The sequence below is a fragment of the Octodon degus genome, unplaced genomic scaffold, assembly GCF_000260255.1.
Source record: "Octodon degus isolate 3935 unplaced genomic scaffold, OctDeg1.0 scaffold00031, whole genome shotgun sequence".
Classification (NCBI taxonomy): domain Eukaryota; kingdom Metazoa; phylum Chordata; class Mammalia; order Rodentia; family Octodontidae; genus Octodon; species Octodon degus.
In genome coordinates, this window is record NW_004524607.1 from 12323404 (window position 1) to 12336128 (window position 12725).

Genomic DNA, 12725 nt, shown 5'->3' on the forward strand with positions numbered 1-12725 from the left:
GAATCTGCAGGAAAGGACAAGGAGTCCCCTGCTGTCTCACTTGGCTCCTGATGGCAACAAAGTCCACAGTAGTCTCCACACCAGGGAGCTGACACCCCTGGAGTGGTCCAGTCCACTGGGTTCATCAAATCACACACACCCTCGCCACAGGATGCAGCTTCATCTTGACAGCAGGGGACTGCAGTGCTGTCCTCCGGCAGACACACATTCTTCTGTCCTCTACTTTGGCAACCTCTTCTTATCTTCTACAAGAAGCTGTGTTAAATTGGTGTCAGTGATTCTGTAGGCATTCAGTAGAATTCTCCAGGGAAACCACATGGACCTGGAGATATTTTTCTTGGGAGCATTTTAATTAGGACTTCAGGGCAGGAGAGATACCTTGGTGGTCTAAGCACCTGCCTGGCAAGTGCAAGGACCCAGGTTTGATCCCCAGTACCATATGCCATGCCAGCCCCTGTGCCATGCTGGCCACTGAAACTGAGCATGGTGGCACACACCTGTAATCTCAGCTTTGGGAGGCTGAGACAGGAGGATCACTATGGAGCTGTGTAGTGAGGCCCTGTACTAAATAAATAAATAATTAGGACTTCAGTTTTCTAATATGTATAAGACTATTCAGATAGTCTGCTTCATCATGGTTAAGTTTTGGTAGCTTGAGATTTTGATGAATTGGTCTATTTCTTCTAAGTAAATAATTTAAAAGTGGGAAACTGTTCATGGTGTTGAGAATATCCCTCTGTTGCTGCAGAGCCTACCATGAAGGACATTCTTCATTCTTGATACCAATTAATTATATCTTGTGGCTCCTCATACTTGTCAGCTTTGCTGAAAGTTTATCAATTTTATGGAATTTATTTATTAAAAAAGCTCTTCATTTCAATATTTTTTTCTGCTTTCATTACACTGTACTTTTTATTATTTCCTTCTTTTTGCTTATCCTGAGCTTCTCTTGCTCTTTGTAGGTTCGTAAGGTGGGGACATGTGTTAAGAGGCTCTGTCTTTCACTGCAAACTTAACTGTTTTAAGTGTCTCTCTTGGGATTGGGTTAGCCATGTCTGACACAGTTTTGATATGTGTATTTTCATTATTGCTTAGTTGTGTTTATTTTTCCTTTGTGACTTCCTCTTTGACACACAAGCAATTCAGAAACATGTTGTTAATTTCCAAATGTTTAGAGATTTCCCTGTTGTTTTTGTTATTGACTTTCAGTTTGAGTTGAATGTGACCAGAGAATACATTCTGTATGATTTGATTCCTTTAATTTTGCAAACGTTTGTTTTATGACCTAAGAAATGGCTTGTCATAGGGGACGCCCCAGGTGGACATGAAGCACCCATGCATAAGAATCTCGGCAAATGCTGGCCAGGCTCTGTCAGGCAACAGTGACATTCCATTAGTTCTGCATCTCAGCTGTTCCCCAGTCCAGCCAGCTGTGGAGAGTGCTGGCAGGCATCCTGGGCACAGGTGTGGGTCTGCCCATGTCTCCACCCAGCTGCTCCTGCTCTGTGTTCTGAGGTTTGAGTGCCTAGTACATTTCCATGTAACCAGGCTAGATTGGGGCAAAAATGCACTGGACACATCCAAGCAATGTGGAGTCCCTGCAGACAGGTGGGCATGAGCTCAGCTCCCCTCTGTGTCTGGCTTATATCAGAGGTGGAGAAACCAGAGCCATGGCCCATGGCCTCATGCCTGAGGCGGGAAGCTTCTGACACTGGTTCCTTCCCTACCTTACTGTCCTGCTCTGCCTTTCTGATGAGGGTGTGGTGGAGGCTCTGCTCCCTACTCAGCACCTGACCTCACTATAGCAGGACATTCAGAGCAGCACCCACCTCAGCTGAGCAGGGACCACAGCTGGCTCTGGCCCTGCCACATGGGCATAGGTAGGGACTATGTGTGCTGCTGCCTATATCCCTCTGTGGGCAGGGTGGAGGGCATCTCATTCCCCTGGTCAGGTGGACACAATCACAAAGGTTTCCTTGTACTTAGGTTGCTTCTGTCTTACATCCAGCTTTTATTAGAGACTTCTGTGTCTGTGGCTTTTTTTTTTTTTTTTAAGCAGGGATTGAACTCAGGCCCTTCCACTTGCCAAGGAAGCGCTTTTTTCCACTGAGCCATCTCCCTGGCCCTGTGGCTGGTTCTTAAAGTGCAGTCTTGAGGGCTCCTCCTGGATGCGTGAGCGGCAAAGGACTTCTTGTCCTCAGTCCTGGGGTCCGCAGAAGGCCACTTCCCTCTCTTATAGGCCTGCTGTGTCTGTCCAGGTCTGGAGGGCAGGGGAGGATCTGGGAGGAAAAGGGCTGCACAGTGACTAGCTAGGTGTAGAAGACCTCATATCTCTGCAGAATACTAGATGCTCCTTCTCTTGAGAGAAAGCAAGGGGCTCCTGGGCAGGGGATAAGACCTCAGACAAGGCAGGGCAACATTACCCACTTGGGGTTGGTGTTAAGGTCCCACTGTGATACTGAGCTTCCAGCGATGGCCCAGCTCAACTAAGGAGCCAGTGGCACAGTATCATGCATGACAGGCCCAGGTATACAAAAGTGTACCAGGCCAAAAGAAAAAGATGCTAATCTGGAGGGCTTCCAAGAAAAGTGGCCCAGCTTGGATCTCTCAGATATGCCACAGTAACAAAACAGATAATGGACTTCCAGCCAGTTGCTCAGGGCCCAACCCTAGTATGTACTTCCAAGAGCATGCATAAGGTGGGGCTCAGGGTACCCTGGTGCCTGCCAAGGTGGGCCAGCACCACCAGTGTCCCCAGAGCCTGGGCCTGCATATGAAGGCTGGGGCCTGACCTGCACATTCATAGGACCCAGCAGGCAACGACATGGCTAAGAAAGGAGCAGGATCCGAAGTGTGACTAACAGGCATTGGCACAGACATGTGAGCTGCTGGAATTACTGAAAGTCTACCCAGTTGCTAAATCCACAGACAACATTTAGGATTTGCCAGAGCTGCTATTTGACAGCAGAAAATAACGAACCCAGATTTGTTCCAGCTGAAAGGGCTTTAGCTGCTGCCACTTAAATCTGCACTGAGGCTTCCACTGTTCCATGCTGGAAGGATGCTGTGATATGCTGGATATACACAGCTTACACCTCACAACACACATCTGTCCACTTTCCCACAGGTAGCAAGTGCTTCTAGGTCTGTAAGCCATCTCCATCTGCCTGGCACCCATCTACCATTCCCTGCTGCCCTGCTCCTCCATGACTAATCATGATCCTGGGCGAGCACCTCCTGGTCTTCCTGTGAGCCAACTGCTTCAGAAACCACCCTGCAGCAAGGGCCCACAGCAAGCTCACTTCATATTCATTCAGGAGGAACTAGAGGAGGGCCATTCCTTCACAGACAGCAGCCTTTCTAGCTCTCCCACCCTTTCATAGCTGTAGAGAAAGACAACCCCAAAGCCCCGACACAGCCAATGTCCCTGGTAGGATGGTAGGCTGGAACAGCTACCTCTGGAGTCAGGGGGCTCCTTGGTGGGTTTCAAGCTGGCTAGAGCCCTATCCTGACCACTCTCAAGCCAAAAGGTGGCCTCTTATGAGCATGGATTGTGGCCCAGAAGTAAACACGGTGACCCCTTGTCTCTAAGAGGACAGCAAACAACAAATACCAACATGTCTTCCTCATGCACTGAACCCATCCTGTGACATGATGGGAAACGAAGGCATGTGTCATAACTTACACTTGTGTGTCTGCCATTAGTATACTGTGCTGGGGATGTGGGACAGATGGGACCCAGCAGGGCGGTGCTGGCAAGAAAGGGATGGGAGGACCAGAAGCTATACCTGCAACAGGCAGGCCACCTATAAAACAGACAGGTCTTGAAAGTTGCAAAGGGGCACATGGAGGGCAGGTGGGGGACACCCTGGCTGGGCAGCAGCTCTATTTCATACTGGTCCATGCTGAGCCTCCCTTACCTTGGGGACTATGTGAGCAGGTACTTTATGATACAGCCCATTATCTACCATGTATGTGTCTGTCCTGGCGGATGGGCCCTGCTCGCTAGGGTCTCTATCACACACTGCAAGTCCCCAGGAGTATGGAATGATGGTATCTGTGAGAGCCTACATCACCCTCAGGTCTCCTCAGCTGGAGGACAAAGTGCTCACAGAGCTAGAGTGGCCGCTCCATTGTAGCAGAGCCTCTAGTACATGCTGACTGTATTTTGGTAATAGCTACAGAGGCCTGTCCCTTCACAGCTGAGTTTCTGCTCTTGGTATGAAAGATGTAGGAAGAAGGTCCTTTCATAGTCTTAGAAAAAATCCGAAGTGTGCCATCCTGCCCAGATCCCACACATGCCACAGCACACTTCCCTCAGCCATGGGATGAAAGCCACAGGTACTGAGAGGCCCAAGGGAGAAGGGAACACCTGTCCAAGAGGAGTGCTGGGACCTGGGGCACAACATCCTGTTCTGCAGCTTCAGCTAATGCCCTGACATAATGCTGGTAAAACATTTACCATTCTGTTCCTCCACCTGTAGGCAGTGGTCCAGTCCTCTTTTCCACCACCTGCCTTTTGCTGTCATCTCCCAGGGTGGCACTTCCTAACCCTGGCTCCTCCTCGTGCAGCAGACACAGGTATCTGTGAGAGCCCACAGATGGGAAGCACAGCTATCCTTGCCATCCTTAACCACATGCTCCAAACCTGTCTGGAGTTCCTTGCATGTTGCACCTCTAGGCTCATTCAACCAACTCCTGCCCTGAACTTTACCTACCCTTTTCTATGGTAAGGGTCTTTAGCAGACAGGGGCTGCTCCATGAGTCAGCAGATGTGTGTGAGGTGTGTTTTACTCTGCCCAGGAACAGCTCCTGAGCTTGAAGTGCCTGCCCAGCACTTGGCTGGAGGACAGTGGCCCATCCTTGCCAAGATCATTGCCCGGCACTGCAATACATCAAATTGTGTTGCTCCTCTATTTTAAAACTCCTAATGGCTTTGCATGACCAGTGGAATAAATGCCAGTCCCTCACTGAGCCAGTCCTGGCCTCCAGCTCCCTGCTTTTGCAGCAGCCTCTCCTCCTGCACCCACTGGCCAAGACAGGGTGGCACGGAGGTGCCTATTCAGAGGGATCTCTGTCCTCAACACCACAGTCACAGCGCCACTGTGTTCTTTTCACCCACAATTATAGAGCCACAGTCCCTGTGAATGATGCCACCTCACCCAAGTCCTAATTAAACTCTAAAACTGTTGAAGACAGACTGTACATCACTGCTCACCATTTTATACCTCTAACACAGTACCCAACAGTGCTCACAGCTCATGCAGCAAAGTAAACCCATGATGGGACCAATGCAAAACAACCTCAAAACCCATGTATCCCTGAAGAGCTAGTTATAAGATACTGGCACATGAAATGCAAAAATGCCTTGAAAATGAGGGGAGGCCTCAGCTCTAGAAAGGAGCATAGCTGTTGTTCCCCAGCACCTCTGCTCCAGCTGGACTGGAGGCATCAGACATCTTTCCTTGGTTTTACTCTCAGCAACCCTGCAAAGCAGGGGTCCTCTAGCCTTTACTGGATAAATGGAGTCCCGGGAGAGAGACCTAGCTGAGGCCATTCTAGCAACACACCCAGGACTTGTGCTGGTCTAGTGGGAGCACAGCAGCCTTGTCCAGGGAGGACTGCTCCCACGTAGCAGTCCATGCCTCCTCACCAAGAGGCCACTAAGTACCTACCAGGGCTGCTGGGGTCCCCAGGCCCATTTCCTCTCACCACAGAAAGCCTAGGATGTCCAGTGCCTGGCCCATGGCAGATGCTCAGAGGAGGGGCAGGCAGCCACTCTACCATACTCATTCTTTGTCCTAAGCTGTCCTCAATGCACCCACAGACACTCCAATTAGAAACTGAATTTGTAGGGCCAAAATGGCTCAAAGAGTTAGGAGGGGCTGTTGCTCAGAGCCCTGCACTTCTGGCTCCAGGATGTCTTCCTAATTTAGGACCCTTTTTCACTAAGGGGAGAAGGAAAATAAGAAGCTCCGGGAAGAACCACAGCTAACAACATCTTTAGCTCCTCTTGTAATATGGATGAGAGTCCTGGTGGACATGTGTGAAGCATGTCTGGTCCAGCTGCTGCTTCTGTGACTCACTCTCTGAAATATGTTAGTCTGTGTCACTCAACACACTACTGGCTATGCTGCCCCTGGAGCTGGCATGCAGGTGACAGGCCAGTTCATTAAGCTGGCAGCACAGACTGTCCCCCAGACACCCTGATAGAAGTATCTTCTTGCTCCTGAGTACAGGGTTGCTCAGAGCCTGGCTGTCAGTGCTGGCCATGGAAGGAACACTAGAAAGGCCTATCCCAACAGAGACTAGTCTCTGCAGAGAGGAAATGAAGTGGACCGAATGAGACAGAGACACAGATGCTCTCAGGAGAAACAGGGTCAGGGACTAGAGCAGACTCCAACTGTGGGGGGATGACACCTGGGCAGCTGGCAACCCCTAGGACGGGACCAACCTGAGTGTGTCCACCTCCTCTCTGCAGAATGGGAAGCTTGGCTCGGCAGAATTCGGCTGAGACTTTAGCATCTTCAGCTCCATCTCCAGCTGTGAGAAAAAGAGCAGTCAGTAGCGTAGTGCTGCACAAGCCTGCCAAGTGCCCATGGCCCAATGTACCTTGACGACAGTACCTCCACTTTGTGTTGGGCATCGGGGGCAGAGTAACCATTTGCCTAGGAACCCCAGAACCTAAAGCCACTGAGCTATAGGTACACCAAATTGTACAAGTATAGCCCTTTCTCCTCTTCAATGCTTCTGCCTGCAGATTAGCCATTAAGATACAACCACTCTTGGTACTGCTGAGGGGAAATATTGAATTCTCTGGGGCAAAGAGGGACACAGCAGCTGGAAAGAATGTTCTAAATTTACCATGCCTTTGATTGAGCAATCACAGTATTTTATTTATTTTGCTACTTCAGATTCCTCCATAGAATGGCCTGAGCCACCTGCCTTGCCCAGAAGGTGGATGGCAGCTGCTCTGCACACCTGGGAGCCAGACAGACACAGGCTGCAGAGGATCAGGGCACAGGAGCAGGCCCAGGCATACAGATCACTGGCCAGGGGCTGCCTGAGTGCCAGCAGATACTCACCTGGGGCCAACCTGGGTTCTTGGGCACCAACAGGTCCTCTCCCCAACTAAATGCAGACTAAGAACTCAGTGACTCCAAGGCCAGCACCTGGAAGGACCACTGAAGCCTCACCAGGGTGTCCAGATCAGTGTCACAGCCCCAGGCCAGTCATCGGAGCCCCCTACCCTCCCAACTTCCTTGCTGGATGTAGTCCTTCAATCTTGGACATTTTAGGCGCCAGAGCTGTGAGCCATATAATTCCATGTTCATCATAAATCACCCAGCATCAAGTACTGTTCAGCAGCACAATTTTTTTTTTTTTTTCTTTTTGCTGGTACCAAGGATCGAACTCAGGACCTTGCACTTGCCAGGCAGATGCTTATGCCACTGAGCAATAGCCGCGGGCTGTACAGCAGCACAGGACAGAGTAGGATGCTTTATTTTAAGTTGCCACTGGCTTTTATTCTTAGCACATTGGCCCTGGCCATGGTTCTTCTAAGGTATGTGTGCGTGGTGTGTACACACACACACACACACACACACACACACAGAGGCTTGTGGAATCTCTGCAGTCTGGCATAGACACATCACTCACCCCCACAGGCTCCTTCCTTCCTCTGTGGTCCGAACCATTCCTAGGCCCACTCACGCAACTGCATCCTGACAGCTGCAGCCCATAGGTGGGCTTTCTTGATGCACTCCCACTGCTTTCTTAGGAAGAGAGGTGCACGACAGCAATGATTGCTTTGTGACAACTTCATGCTACCTCAGCAGCCTGTTTAGAATTTCTATTTCTTCTGGAGTCAGTACTGATGAACAACTTTCTAGGAAAATGCAATCTATTTTGGATGTCTGTGTTTATTTAAAGGGAGCTGTGATATAATAATCCATATTTTTTTCCCACAGGAGACTTGTAGAAATAATATTTTTTAGGATTCACTTTTTGTCATTTACCTTACATGACACACAGCAGAGATGCACAACATGCCTGTGCAGCCCTGCCCAGTCACATACAAAATCCTTAGCTCACAAAAGCTCTTACGCATGCCCACACCAGTCACAATGCCAAGGTAATCAGTCCTACTTCTTCTTTTGGGTGGTGATGCTATCAATTTTTTGCCAGATTTGTGAATAATTCTTCATTTTATTTGCTTCGTTTCCAACAACAGCCATGTGGACTCATTTATTATTTCTACTTTTGCCCTGCTCTTCTCTATCAGCCTCTGTTTGACCTTCACACAGCCCTAACTCTTGTCTTTCTGAGGTTTCTTTTACTCAGTCTCTCACTCTTGCTGCTGGAGGTGAGTCCATGTATTGTTTCATGGTACTAAAGCCATGACCTCAAATGTTTCTGCAGCTCTGATAAGTGCTTTCACTCTGACTAGTTCTCAGATTTTATGTACTTTTTTGAGCTACATTTCTATCAACCAAAATTAAAGGCAGAATGGTTTGTTCTGTTTGTTTTCAAATTTCCAAACTAGGAACTTTTTCTTTTTCTAGTTCTGTTCTTGATTTCAAATTTTATCACACCATAGTCCTGGGAGGTCAGATCTCCCCCAGGCTTTCAGTTTTCTATGCTTCCTGGGTGGCAGTGCTGTCCTCTCCCACAGAGATCTGTACCCCCAGCGCTGAGATGTGCCAGTCCATTTTTCCACAACACTTTATGGTGCAAACTCAGACCTCCTGCTTCTGTGTTTACTACTGCCAGGCAGCCTCTGTGGAAACAAATTCCAACTTGCCTAGAAAGTCTTCTTCTAGTAGGGGAGTTTAGCTCATTTATATTTTGATGTGATTATTTCTATTATATTGTTTTATCTTTGATAGCTTTTAACATTATCATTCTGTAGCATTTTGATCCTGCTTACTGGTTTAGGTATAATTCTCTTAATATTTAGAACAGTGTGTACGCTTTTTGTACTGGTTGCTTTTGTAACTATAAGCTTTGTGCTCATACTTTCCTTGTAAGCTGTACTGACGATATGTCCTGTTGAGTGTCTAGTCAGATATTTCACCCTCTTCAAGGTTTATTTTTATATAGCTTGTGCTGGTTAACTCCACAAGTCACTTGGGTAGGCCAGAAGTACTCATATGAGAGAGGTATCTGAGTGTGGATCAGCATTAGAATCAGGAGACTGCCCTTTCCAGCATGGGTGGCAGCATCCATCTTGCCAGGGCTGAACAGAATAAAGAAGGCAGAGGGATTCCTTCTTCCCTCCTCACTGCTTGTGCTAGGACATCTCACAGCTCATCCTCCCCCACCGTGTGCTGGGATCCACCATCAGCTTCCCCATTCCATAGGCTGTCAGCCTCCAGCTGAACCTCAGCACTGGCTCTTCTAGGTCTCCCACTGGCAGGCGCACACTGAGGGATGCCCAGCCCCCATGACACTAAATCCAACAGTGGGACTCTCAGCCTCCATGGTCACAAGAGCCCATCTCATATGATCAATCTCTCTAGACAGACAGATCCCATTGGTTTATGGTCCTGTGGGAAAGCCTAAAACACAGTTAAATGCACTCTTACTACTTGATGCTATCTCAGTAGGGAATGTTTTCATCTTTAGCTACTGATGGGGAGAAACTCATTCTTTGTTTTGCTTCTTCATTCTCTTTCTCAACACTTTTTATTAAATATATAAATCTACCAGAACACAAAATATTTACATTCTTAGTGTTTTCTACCTTTCACCTTCACTGAATCTTCCAGTAGGCAGCTGGCTCTTTCTCGGCTTTGTAATCAGTCCCTCTGTGTGCTCCTCCCATCCACCTTCCTACTCACTCTTGTCCCATGCCCTGCCTGAGGACACTCTGGCCGCACCTTCTCCTCTATCTGGACATCACACTTTACTCTAGCTTTGGAACTGACAGGATTGCTAACCTCTAAAATGAGTGGCTGCATCTTCATCTACTTGAGGTCAAGTTCTTTTTCCCTGAGCTTTTCTATCCTGTTTTTCCCATTTCTCTCCTTTCATCTCATAAACTTAAACAATATGACCTTCACTGCTCATCGCGGAAAGTGACTTTCATCAGACCCAGCTTTGCAATGAAGCTGCACTGGAGATGGGTAGGGCCATTTTCTTTCTGTCATAACCCCATGGTTCTGTGGTAAGTTCAATCAGTGCCACCACTTCCCTCTGGGTGAGGGGCTCTCTCATTGTGACAACTGCCCTTCTTGCTTCAAGCACAGGTATGCTTGGACCCCTCACATAGCCCCTCTGCACGTCCTTGCCTCAAAGCTGCAAAATGGGCATCAGGACCACATCCCATGAGGGCTCCCAGCCTTGAGGGGGGTTTCATGCTGCCAGCTCCCTCTCGGAGCTCTTTGCTGTGGCCCTGGATTATGTATGGCTCCTCCACTGTGGGCACTTGGCCTCCTGCTTGAGGCTTGGGTTTAGCTTTATTTCAGTTTTGCCAAAACAAAAGTTTGTCATTTTATTTTTCATTCTTCTTGGTATTTCTGGGTGATTTAGGAGAAATAAGTGGGAAGTGCTTAGCTTTAAAACAATATTCAAAGCAAACACCAAATCCTTATTCGTAACCCTAGATTCATAAGAAATAATAACTTCATTCTCACAAAGCTAGTTCCTTTCCTCTAAGCCTGTGCTGATGCCCTTCCTGCCCCATGAGGCAGCCACCAGCCATGACAGCAGCCCACCAGCCCAGGCTGTCCCTGCCGGTCTGCCCTCATTTTGCTCTGCTAGGCAGTGCTGGCTCACACTTGGCCCCAGTCCCACAGTGCAGCACAGTTGCCATCACCACATGTCTGCAGGTTAATATTCCCTCTATAGTCCCCTCGGCCCAGCTTCTGGGTCCCCAGGGATACCTCCTCTGATGGAAGCCAGGCATTGAGTGGTTTCTCAAAGGCAGGAGGATACACAGGGAACTAAGACCTCACTAGAAGAAAAGACCTAGGATTTGTTTACCTGCCAGTCACCCAATTTAAGACATGATTTAAACATATCAATTTTTAAAGGGAAGAAAGCCCAGGCAGGCTGCTGGAGATGAGACCTGAGTGAGGCTGCTGGGCAACCTGCCAAATGGTTCTTAGCACTAATCGCAGGCCCTGGGCTGTGGGACTCTGCTGCCACAGCTATGACTACTCCAAGGAAGCCCTCAACCAGCCCTATGACCCCTTCCCTTTGTCCCCTTTTCACTTGGGACTCATCAAAAGCTGAAGGGAGTTTCCTAGGAGGAGTGGGGAGGGAGGGTGCCTGCCTAACTTGTGGGCTGGGCAACATTCCTAGGCAGGAAATACACACACAGTCCTGTGGTCATTCATCCCGCCTACCCACCAGGCATCATCTTTTTTTTCTCTCTCATATTTTATTGAGAAACAAATAGCAATGAGACAGTTTCAAGTCAAATTGGTAGGACACTTTCAATAACTATCAGGTATCAACTTGTAAGTCCTAGCTCACAGCCCCCAGTTCAATGTGGATGACTGTGGATGCCCCCCGGGGATCCCCCTCTCTGTGCGGCCCGCCTGGCCTGTGCCAGAAGGAGGAGCATCTACTCTCAGCTCCCCACAGCCATCATGAGCCAACCCGCGCTATGAGTGTGCCCAGTAAGAAAGGAAGAGAAAATGCAAATGCATTCATACTGCAGCTCACAACTACCTATTTCATACTTCACTGAGAAAACCTAGTGTCTAGAGTCAGCCTAAAACAAAGAGAACACAAGGACTAATTGGATTGTGTCTTCCGAGAGACCCTCCCAGCTGCCATAAAGCCACAAAGCCCCATTTTAAAACTCACCTGCCAGAAAAAGGAATCCAAAGAAAATGACCTTCTCAGGGCTTTTTCTTCAAATGAGCACAGTGGGCCCTACACACATGCCCACCAGGTAAGCACTGATGAGGTGCCCTAGGGACTGTGCCTATGGGGGGGGCTTTGCTGGCTGCCATCACCAAAGGGCAATTTTTAAACCTTATTTAGTATCTCCTGTTCTGTTCAAATTTAATCTCCTAGAGAGAGGGCTTGCATCACCCAGTTCCAATCTCCGAGGCTAATATACAAATTGGTATTCTTTCTCTGGCTCACTCTCCTAGATTAAGAGGCATAATTACCAGCAATGCCTGCTCCAAACGAATCAAGCGCTTAGGGAAAAGGTCTGGCAGTCACAGTCCTGGGGGAGCCAACAGGCCTGGCAGCAGCACGTCCCTGAGCGGGCTGTGCTTGTGCACAGGATGGCACAAGTGCGTGTGGGTGTGTGTGCACGTGGAGTGGGGATCAGAGCTGCTGTGGCTGCTGAAGGCTATGACTTGGGAATAGGTATCTGCCCCAGGTCTGTGGTTTGCAGGAGAGAAGACAGAGGCTGGCCATGACTGCAGAGCCAGACCCCTCCCTGCAGGCCACATGGGCACCACTCACAGGGCTGGCTGAAGGGTTTAAGAGGAGCACACCTGTCCTTGTCCCCAAGGAGAGAGATACAGTAAATTTAGCTGTGCTGTCCTTTGAATGACAGAAACAACAAAGGCAATCTTTATGACCCCACCACTTACTTACCTAGGCGGCCATTATTACACAAAGCTCTATGAGCCTTTCTTTTTCTGCTTCTTGATAGAGGTCTTAATGGCCACCTAAAGGCCTGCAGAAGCAGGGTCACAAGGCATGTCCAACAGGCCAGCAAGTGAAGCAGCTGCCAGAACACCCAGAGAGGACCA

The 12725-nt window shown here is 48.8% G+C and overlaps 1 protein-coding gene across 6 annotated transcripts in view; it reads right to left on the bottom strand.

The window, feature by feature from the left end:
* Positions 1 to 12725, bottom strand: part of Mad1l1 (mitotic arrest deficient 1 like 1) — a 356419-nt gene that overhangs the window by 110080 nt on the left and 233614 nt on the right. For all 6 annotated transcript variants that reach the window (XM_023713536.1, XM_023713538.1, XM_023713535.1 and 3 more), the window contains one exon: positions 6455 to 6543. In XM_023713536.1, coding sequence (XP_023569304.1) covers positions 6455 to 6543 — 89 coding nt within the window. The remainder of the gene's footprint in view (positions 1 to 6454; positions 6544 to 12725) is intronic.